Here is a 10559-nt window from a genome sequence, read left to right as displayed (position 1 = left end):
AAATCCTAAACAACCTTTATTTACAGCCGCAGGGTGGTGGGGGCAGAAGGCAGCACAAGACCGAGACCAGAGACTTGAAGATGTCTCACACTGCCGGCCTCCGTGCCTCCCCCACTGGATGTCATGGTCCAGGACCAGGACATCCCAAGAGCCCCCATGCCCGGCCCTGGAGGCACCAGAGCCAGAGCGCCGAAGGGAAGGACCACAGAGAGGAGAAGCCTTTACTTGGACTTGGAGACAGCCAAGCCAATGAGGCCAGCCAGGCCAGCGATGCCCAGGGCCATGCCACCCACAATGGCCATGCCCACCAGGCCATCTGTGGAGAGAGCACAGGGTTATGGGGGGGGGGGGGACTGCCAGGTAGGGGGTGCCCAGCCCAGCGGGGTGGATGGGATCCCGACCTTTCTGCATGGCCTTGTTAATGAGCTTCTCCAGCTCCAGCGCCTGCGTGTTCTGCGGCTCTGTCTTCAGCAGCCCCCGGATGTACTTCAGCGCCTTCTCATACTCCTGGGATCAAAGTGGAGAGGAAGATGTGGAGGAGGTTGGATCGTCGGACCCTGGGCCCAGTTGGTGCCCCTCACTCCCAACCCACGGCCCCCTTAGGTCCTGCTGGTGCTCCTCACTCCAACCCACAGCACCTCCCCACAGCTAGTGCCCCTCACTCCTGACCCACAACCCTAGCCCCAGCCCCCCACTGCACCCCCTTCTCCCCCAGCCCCGGGCACCGTGCCCAAGTCCACCTGCCCTTATCTTGGCCCCGCTATCAGGTTTAATGAGCTCCTCAGAGTCCATAAATTCCTGATAAGGGGCCCGGGAATGAAACCAAGACCTTTTCCCTTGGCACATTCACAGGGGAGGTCTTGGCCTTGGTCCAGGGTGCCCTAGTCCTGCCTCCCTCCCACCCACCCCCCCCACGATCCTGATACCCCACGGCTTCCCCTCACCTTCAGGCGGTAGTTGGCCACAGCCAGGTAGAAGATGTAGTCACGCTGCTCCTCCTTGCTCCCTTTGGGCATCAGCTCTGCAGGGTGCAAGAGACCCCATCACGAGAGAGGAGCGACCCTGGGCCCCCCCGGCATGGCCAGGTCCAGCCCCGTCAGCCCCCCAGGGTCTTGGTACGCCCTGAGACCCCATCCCCATCCCGCTGGGGGTCTTGGGGCTGGCGATGCCTGCCCTTCCCTGGGCCCCATGCCCAGCCCATGGGAGCAGGGCCAAGGCGCCTCACCCTCAAGTAGCAGAGTGCCCTTGCGGATATCATCTGTGTACTTGCTGCGCACCAGGCACCACGCATACTCGAACTGCGTCCCCCGCGACACCGAGCCCTGGCTCTGCTCTGCTGCAAACTTCTTCTCGAACCGCTACAACAAGGAAGGGTGGGGGGAAGAAGGTCAAGGTGAAGACAGGAATGAGCTGTGACAGACCCCTGCCCTATCCCCTTAATGACCCCTGACCCCTCCAGGACCCCCTGTCCAGCCCCCAAACACCTCCCTGCCATTACCCCAAACATCCCCCTGATCCCTCCATGATCCTCTGGCCAACCTCCCAGCCCAAAAAAGTCCCTGATCCCCCATGACCCTGGACCAGCCCCCAAACACACCCCCTGACCCCCCCCCAGGAGATCTCAGGAGACCCAGCCCCCCAAACACAGCCTGACCCCTCCATGACCCCAAATGCACCCCTGCCCCCCCCGACCCTCTGCCCAGACCCCCAGTTCCCAAACATACCCCTGACCCCCACAGGATCCCCTGCCCAGGCCCCCCAAACCCACCACGCGCTGGCCCTGGGGCAGCCATGGGGTTAATAGGGAAGTGGCTGGGGCCAGATCCAGTGACCTCACACATGGCCACCACGGCACCTGCACCTGCACAACCAGCCCAGCTGGCCCCATGGTGCCCCCACCCCCCCACGTGGCCCCAGGCCTGCCTCTCCAGCTAGGGAGGGACCCTGCCCATGGCCGCTCCCCCTGTGTGGAGCAGGGGAGCCAGACCAGCCTGCCTCAGGTAGGGAACTCAGGAGTCTGGGCTCCTAGAGACCCCCCACGTCCCACCAGACCCCACTCCCCTCCCCAAGCTGGAGAGAACACAGGCATCCAGGTTCCTAGAGACCTCAAGGGGCTCCAGGCCGCACCCCTGGGTCACGTGTAGCGCAAGCCGTGTGGCACAGGGGCTGTCAGCACCTGGTCCTGTTTCCTCTCCCTCCCCCACCCACCTACCTCTGATGCTAGAGGATGCCCATGGCCTCCCCGCCCCTTGGCCCCGTACCTTGGCCCTGTACCAGGGCCTGCCCAGGTGGATTTGTTGCCTGCGGGCGCCAAGTCAAGGCCTAGTCCACGTGTCCGGGGGGGGGGGGGAACCGCCCCCCCCACTCACACACCCGCTAAGCCCTTGTTTAGCAAACAGTGGCAATGAAGGGCTCCTTTCATGCCAGCCCCACCACCCCACCCTGGTTTGTCCCCCCCAGGGATGATGCCAGGGCAGAAATGCTGGCGTGAGCCCAGATGCCAGTGTTGAGGCCCCGGATGGGCACACACACAGTAGTCCCCTGCCCCCTTCAATGCGCACACATCCACCTGTGCTAACCTTTCCCAGCTTGTACACACACTAACCACCCTCAATGCACACACATGATCCCTCCCCCAAGTGTGCACAAGCACGTGCATACATGCTAACCCCCCACGCACACCCCTCCCAACATCCCTCCCACGCACGTCTGCGCAAGCCAAGTTCCCCCCACGCGCACACCAGCTATTCCATAATGTGCACACATGCATGTGCAATAACCCCAACACCCACAGACACATGCATACACTAACCCTAACACACATGCAAACCCCCAACACACATGCATCACATGCATGCACACACATGCTAAGCTGCCCCAGCGCACACACACACAGGCTAAGCCTCCCCAATGTGCGTACGCAGCCCCCCCAATGCACTGCACACACGCACTAAGCCCCCAACACATACACCCACCCCTTGCTGACACACGCACGCACACATCCCCATAATGCACTGCATACATGCACTAACTCCCCACAACATGTATGCACAACCCTTGCTAGGCCCCCCAACACACTCAGGCACACACTCAGTCCCCACAAGGCACTACAACACCCCCCCCCCCACAATGCACTAACCCCCCAACAAGCACCCACACCCCTTGCTAACCCCAACACACTCATGCACACACAATCCCCACAATGCACCGCACACACACACCAACCCCCAACATGCACGCACACCCCTTGCCAAGCCCCCTATACACTCATGCACACGTACACCACCACCACAATGTACTGCACACATGCACTAACCCCCCAACATGCATGCACACCCTGTGCTAACCGCCCCACACATACATAAGCACCTCTTCTGAAGAAGGGCTCTGGCGCCCCCTTGTGGCCACTCCCTCCCCACTATCTCCAAGCCACTTTTCCCAGGGAGCCTGGGCATAGGCACAGATGCTCCAGGTGCCCTGGGCCTGTATCCTGGAGCAGCAGGGAGCTGAAAGCCAGGGGCACCAGTGGGCAGCTGGGATGGCAGCAAGAACCCAGCCATGCTCAGAGTAGCGGGGGGCCATATGGGGGCAGCGCAGGCCAGGAGCTTGGAAGAAGCCCCAAGCCCGGGGTGGGTCCAAGCCAACAGCAGGGGATACCCAGCTCCACTGCTCCCAGGGGAAGGCCTGCAGGGCCAGGGAGATCCCGACCCACAATGGAGCAAGGAAGGAAGGGACCATAAAAGAGAAGCTGCTGCATCCAAGGTGCATCAGATCAGAGTTCAGTGGGGCCAGACCAGGCCTGTGGGGCCTGCATCCAGGCCAAGCCCTCCCCAAGGCAGGACTGGCCCCATCCAAACCAGCAACGCTACAGCATCAGCCTGAACCCTGCTCCAGGCACCACCCCCAGCCACGGGGAGAGCAGCCGCAGCTTGCTGCTGCAAAAGGGTTCGTAGATGCTCCGGGGAATCCAGGCCAACATGGGCAAAGTGCCAGGGGCAGAGTTCAGAAAGGACCTGGAAGGAGCCCAGCTGGGTTTGGCATCAAAGGCAACGAGGTGACGCAACAGCTCATCACAGCCGCATCTTCCATCCAGGGCAGTGGGGACCAGCCTCATGGGGAGGGAAGGATGCAAAGCCGCAGGTTTCTACCTAAACCGAATCCCGGACTAATCACCGCCAAGTCCATACCAAGCTGAGCCCGGGAGCAGGCAACTCCTCCCTTTCAGCCCCAGAAAACGACAGCAGGTAGTTCACCCACTTCCACAGGGCAGAGGCAGCCAGCGTGCTGGACAGCGCCCTGAGGCCTAGAGGATCCCTCACAGTGTTTTCTACCCTGCTTCTCGGTGACTAGAGGGCCAGGAAGCAGCTGTATCAGGAGAGACAGAGCCTCATCCATACAGCTTGGCAGGAAAGCAGCCACAGAGGTGATGCAGTACCCACTAACCCCCCAGCATTCACACAGACCCCTTGCTACCCCACCCACACTCACTCATGCACGCACACAATCCCCACAATGCACTAACACATATACACGAATCCCTGAACGTGCATGCACACCCCTTGCTGATCACCCCAACCAACCCACACATGCACCCCTCCTGGCAAAGGGCTCCAGTGCCCCATTTGTGGGCACTCCCTCCCCAGCACCCACAAGCTGACTTTCCTGGGAAGCTTGGGCACAGATGCTCCTGGTAGCCCAAGCCTGGCATCCAGGTCCCCTCCTCCCCACCCCAACAACCTACAAGACCACACTGCCCTCCCCGAGCTGGAGAGAACCCAGGCATCCAGGCTCCTAGAGACCCCCCCCCCGCATCCTACTGGACCCCATTCACCTCCCTCATTCACACAAGGCCGTAACGGCTGAAGCATTTAGTGCCTCTTCTGCTCTGCTCTTGGCTGCAGGCATTATCAGAGCCAGCACAGCTGGTGCCCCCAAGACAGGGTGGAAGCCAAAGCATTGGGTGCCACAGTGGTTATCAGACCCAGCGCAGATGGGGCCCACACCCAGAAGGGACAAGGGGAGGAGCCAGAGAAGCCAGTGCTCTTTCCAGTCAGCTGGGCCCGGAGCGGACATAGCACTGCAAAAGCAGCTGCCAAGACATTGGTGATGACGTGTGAGCCTACACGGGATGGCCAAAGCCCCGGGGGCAGAGTTCAGAAAGGGTCTGGATGGAGCCCAGCCAGGCTCGGACAAAGGCAACGAGGTGACACAATGGGCCACACGCGCATGGCGTTGCATCACAGCCTGGGGCAAAGAGGACCTGCCATGTGGGGCAGGAAGGAGGATGCCCAGCTGCAGGTATCTGCCTGGACCCCATGCGCACAATATTAGTGGCTGCGCTGGGGGACTCCAAAAGGGGTTTGGTCCTCCAGGGCAGATCTAGACTCCCCAGCCCACACCCAACAAGGCTACTGCCACTAGGAAGGGGGTATAAAGCAGCTGCTACCCCCACAAATGGCTCTCTGGAGACTTTTGTTTTGCCCAGAGGATGAGAGAAGCCAAAGCAAATTACTCTGAACTAGACACCAGTTACTGGGCTACTCACCATCAGAGAGATGGAGCCACAGCTGCAGAGGTGACACGACTACAGCACCCATGTAGACAGAAACCCCACCCCCCGCCCCAAGGAAATGGTAATAGAGAAAGGCTGAATAGGACCCTGCTGCTAGAAGCTACAGTTGAGAAGCACAGGAGATGGCAGAACATCAGGGAGGCAAACTCAAGGGCAGTGCCATCCCCCAAGGCTCCCAAACCCCCTAGGTCACCACATAACCAGTAACACACAGGAGCTCAGGCCAGAGGAACCAACAACTCCTGAAGCACAATGTGTTCTGCTCTTCTGCATGGGAACCCACCCCCCAGCACAGCTCCTCCCCGAAGCTTTGTCAACAAGCCCCCGGTGTCAGCTGCGGCAGCTGGCGCTCAGCCCTGCCAGGCCAGGGAACAATGAGCCCTTCATGGCTGCGGGTTGTTTACAGGGGAGCCTCTTGGATGCATAATGGGGGGAGGTGTCGCAGCTTTGGGAGCATCTGCCCTGTGGAGGAAAGTATCTGGAAACAGCCAGGGCCAGGACCTGAAGCACGAGCAACAGGGACAGCCAGGGACAGCTCAGCCCCAGCACAGCAGACAGCAATCCTAGCAGGGCCAGGGGTATCACTTCCCTTCTCCAGGGCTCACACCTGAAAGACCAACTTGTTCAGAGGCTTTTGCGGACTGCAGCTGACTCACAGGTGCAGGCCAGAAAGGGCTGTGAGGCTGATGCCCAACGCGCTGCAGGACTCACCCAGTGACACCTGCATGTTTAGCTAACACACCCTCAGCAAGGCCCCGAGGACGGACATGACGAGAACGGGCCTCACCTCGCACTCAAATTCACCTTCTGGCTGCTGTTCCAGGTGGGGCTGGATCGCAGAGTCCTAGAGCAGTGGGGCTGGAGGGGAATCTGTGGAGGTCACATTGAGGCTAGCCCCCTTCCCAAGGCCAGATCGGCCCCATCCAAACCGCCCACCCTGGACAAACCCATGCTCTCAACTCAACTGTCAGCCCTGAAATGGCATCAGGCATCGCACCCAAGCCTGCCCCATGAAGGGCCACGGCTGGGAAATGTGATCACCAGACACTTGAGAAGCCCTGGGTAGAGGCCATGCCTCTGCTATCAAGAAAGACAAACTCCCACCCCAGTCCGTACCAATCTGATATCTGTCTGAGCCCAAGAGGAGGGGCAAGACCCTCTAGCCAGGACCCTCTGGGTCGAGTCTCAGCTTCAATACCTCTGAGAGAGGCTTAACGCCCCCCGCCAAACACGCCTCTTGGTAGCGCAGCCCCTCCACACCCCAGGGACAGCAAACCTTTGGGACTGGAGACGGGTACCCGTAGAGCTGGGCGGCGAGGGCTGGAGACACGGTGGTGCCTTGAGCTGGAACCTCCTGCATGCCCTTGATCCCAGGAGTCCGATCCCAGGGCTCTACAGACGCAAACAGGCAGTCGACGCAAGGCTATGATGCTCCTCGCTTTGCCAGCCTCCGGAGGCCCGCTGTCTGTAACTCCACCAGTGGGATCTAAAGCGCTTTTATCCCTCTCCTCTCCCATTCAGGCCACCAGCCCCTACCTAACAGTCCCTCACAGATCTCCCAGGTCAACACAACCAGATGCTCTCACATCACAAGAAGGCAAAAACAGGCACAGGTTGGGTACAATTCCAACCCACCTGGCTTACCAGCCTACCTGTCACTAGGGCATTGGGTCACCCCTGCTACCATTAAAACCTGTCCTCCGATCACAAGGCCCCACTGAAAGCCTGCCAGGAGCAGGAGTACATGGCATCTGACTAAGCCTCTTTGCCTGAGGATTCAGCCTCTTTGAACAACCCCACCACACCCCTCAAAGTGTTAAATAGAAAAATTGCCGCCTCTGGGGGATGATCAGCTGTCCCAAGAAAGCAGCTGATGTGTCCTTAGTGGCTTATCATTCTCATTATTGGCTCAAGTCCATCAGTCTTGAATCATGGAAAATCACAGAACCGTAGATAATGAGAGTTGGAAAGGACCTCGGGAGGTCATGTGTCATCCAATCCCCTGCTCCAAGCAGGATCATCCCCAACTACATCATCCCAGCCAAGGCTTTATCTAGCCGAGTTTTCAAAACCTCCAAGGATGAAGGCTCCACCACTTCTCTGGGCAGCCTGTTCCAGTGCTTCACAGATTCAAGGTCTCCTTTTGAAGATCTCCAGGGTAGGTGCCTACACCACCCCCACTAGGAGTCTATTCCAGAGACCAGTCATACTTCATTACCCTCCTAGTGAGACTTTTTTTTCCTAATATCCAACTTCCCTTGCTGCAACTTGAGACCATTGCTCCTTGTTCTGTCACCTGCCACTACCGAGAACAGTCCAGCTCCATCCTCTTGGTCACTCTGAATCCTAGCCCTACCCTCAACCCTATCTACTATTCCCCCCCAGTTTGGTATCATCTGCAAACTTGCTGAGGGGGCACTATGGGGCTTTCCTACAAGGAGTGACTAGCAAGGCTGAGTCTGCTCCATGTAGAACAGAGACACTTACAGGGGGCAGGATCAGGGTTCACAACACACATGGGGTGCAATTTGTCCCAAGAAGTCAGTGGATGTGTCCATGGTGGCCTCCCTTATTAAGGGAGACTAATCCTATTTCCCCAAGGGGCCAAAGCCTGTGATCTTCCAGCTCATCACCGAGGCCTGTTTTCTTCTTTATCTGTCCCAGTTGCTGCCTTTTACCTGCACGGCAGCTCCACAGAGCATGGACCTAGACTGTTCTCTGATGAGAGAACAAGGAGCAATGGGCTCAGGCTGTAACAAGGAAAATTGAGGTTGGATATTAGGAAACACTCTCCCCCTAGGAGGGTAGTGAAGCACTGGAACAGGTTACCTAGAGAGATGGTGGAATCTCCATCCTTAGAGGTTTGAAGACCCGGTTCAACAAACCCTTGCCTGGGATGACGTAGTTGGGGCTGGTCCTGCTTGAAACAGGGGGTCAGACTACATGTGACCTACTGAGGTCCCTTCCCACATGAATTTTCTATGTTTCTATGATTCCCAGCAGCCTACATTTTTAAAGGGGGTGCTTATAGATGCAGAGGGTGGGACTAGGCTCACATTTGCCGCCACCAAGAAGCCCACTTTCCTGTCTCAGGCAGCTGAGGGACGCTGTTAACTTAAGGGCTCCTTGTTCTTCACTCCCCAAACATCAACTGCCCCCCTTCCTTGTAGCTGGAGGCTCCCTGACACGAGCAACCCTCTTAAGGCCATTTTTCTAGGTGCCAGCTTGATGCAAAGCAGGATGGGGATGGGGAGCCAACTGAAAAGGAGGCTCCAGGTCCTCACAAGCCTGGTTCCCACCCCCCATGTGTGTTATATTGCATGGCACGTGTATACAAGGCAATACCAGACCCACATTTGTAAAATAAGGGGCATGTTATATTGCAGGGCCAATATATACAAAGCAATATGGGACCCGCTCGCAAAAAGAGGAGCGATATACAATGCAACTCGACCACCTGCTGCAAAATAAGGGTGTTATATTGTGGTGCATGCATATGCAGAGAAATACACCCCCTCCTTCCAGCCCCCTGCAAGAGAGGGAAGCCCCCCGGGGGGCGGGGCACCAATGAGGAGGGGGCACTCACCAACAAGTCCTCCACCGCCACCACCTCACTCAGCACCGACTCCATCGCTACCTCCCGGAAGCTGCCGCCGCCTCCACCCCGGAAGTGAAGGGGAGCCCGGAGGTGGGATCCCAGGGGAAGTGGATAGAAGCCTCCGCCTTCCTATGGAGGCGGCAAGACGCATGCGCGGCAGGGAGGTAGGGGTTAGCGGCCTGCGACTACCGTCTCCGCCACGCCATCTACGGGGAGGGGAAAGGTCAAGAAACATTCGCGCGTGCCGGCCAATGAGAGCAGGGAAGCTGTTTCCACGGTACCCGAGGGCACGCAAGGAAGCGGGGAACAGAGAGAGAGAGAGAGAGAGAGAGAGAGAGAGAGAGAGAGAGAGAGAGAGAGAGAGAGAGAGAGAGTGTCGCGCCTGCGCAATGCTGGTGAGCGCGTCATGCACGTGCAGTCTAGATCTGGTGGTAATGCGAGCGCACAGAAGCCGACTCATGGCAGCAGGGAGGGAGGATGGAGCGCAGGGTGCGCATGCGCACTAGGAAGGTAGTGGGTTCGAGTCCCGGATCCGGGGAAGTCTGGCCCTCCCCCTGGCTGGGGGGGGTCAGAATCAGGGCGGGGCTGCCCCAAACCCCACTCCCTTTTCCTGCTTAACTAAAGCTGAAACGCTAGATGCTGATGCTGGTGCTAAAAACTGGGCTCCGGGGCCACGTCTTCAGTTTAAAAGGCAAAAAAAGTGTCTCCAAGGTCACAAGAGGAGAAAGCCAATGCCCCAGCACAGGCAGCACAACACTGAGACCATTGAAAAAGAGAGAGGAGGCTGCGTTGTGAAGAGCAAGCCCTCAGGTCCACACACGGGGGAGCAGGAATCCAAAGGGGGGTGGGGGGGTCACAGTGCTTTCCCAGGCAGAGCCAGCGTCCTTATTTTATTACCCGCAGCCACACTTGGAGTGGAGTGGAGTGGAGGAGGGCAATTTGGGGGCAACCAGCACTTCCCCTCCCAAGGCATCTGGGCTCCCTGCCTTGCTCTCTCCCCTTCACCCCCACAGGCTCCATCCTGCAGCCATGATGCTATTTCCTGCCCCCTGACCCCATCCAACCCCAGGGGGCTGACAAGCACCAGCACAAGGGCTGGACCTCAGGAGTGAGGGGCATCCACAGAGATGTGGGGGGAGGGGGGCTGTAGGTCAGGAATGAGGGGCACCAGGTCAGCTGGCCACCCCCACTCCTTATCCCGGGGCACATGCATGGAGCCCAGTCCCAGTGCTCACAGGAAGGCGTGTTCATTGCAGCACGAACCCCCAGCCAGAGCAGAAGTATCCCACCTCTGCTAGCACCCGGCCCCCTCGCTCACCCCCCAGGTGTGTCAGAACAAGAACGTGGCCCTGGGCCTGGGGGTGCCTGGCTGGACCCCCCCCCTTTCCC

General features: G+C 58.8%; 1 protein-coding gene across 1 annotated transcript; it reads right to left on the bottom strand.

Annotated features, from left to right (window-relative positions):
* FIS1 (fission, mitochondrial 1) lies at positions 1-9487 on the bottom strand. The gene is made up of 5 exons (XM_090052620.1): positions 9159-9487; positions 1226-1358; positions 945-1021; positions 402-507; positions 1-316 (listed from the first exon to the last, which is right to left on the bottom strand). The coding sequence occupies exons 1-5, from the start codon at positions 9201-9203 to the stop codon at positions 222-224; spliced, it is 456 nt and encodes a 151-aa protein (XP_089908746.1). The 5' UTR covers positions 9204-9487; the 3' UTR covers positions 1-221.
* Positions 9488-10559: the final 1072 nt, after the last annotated feature.

The sequence above is a fragment of the Crocodylus siamensis genome, chromosome 6 (genome assembly GCF_052110815.1).
Source record: "Crocodylus siamensis isolate JL-2025a chromosome 6, ASM5211081v1, whole genome shotgun sequence".
NCBI lineage: Eukaryota > Metazoa > Chordata > Crocodylia > Crocodylidae > Crocodylus > Crocodylus siamensis.
Note: the sequence above shows the minus strand (reverse complement) of the source record. Positions and strands in the feature narration are given on the sequence as shown.

Excerpts from the sequence above, each read along its gene's own strand:
- FIS1 (XM_090052620.1), bottom strand. The coding sequence starts at position 9,203 with ATGGAGTCGGTGCTGAGTGAGGTGGTGGCGGTGGAGGACTTGTTG. Across the intron at positions 508-944 it reads TGGCCAACTACCGCCTGAAG|GAGTATGAGAAGGCGCTGAA; the intron begins GTGAGGGGAAGC and ends CTTTGATCCCAG. Across the intron at positions 317-401 it reads TAACAAGGCCATGCAGAAAG|ATGGCCTGGTGGGCATGGCC; the intron begins GTCGGGATCCCA and ends CTCTCTCCACAG.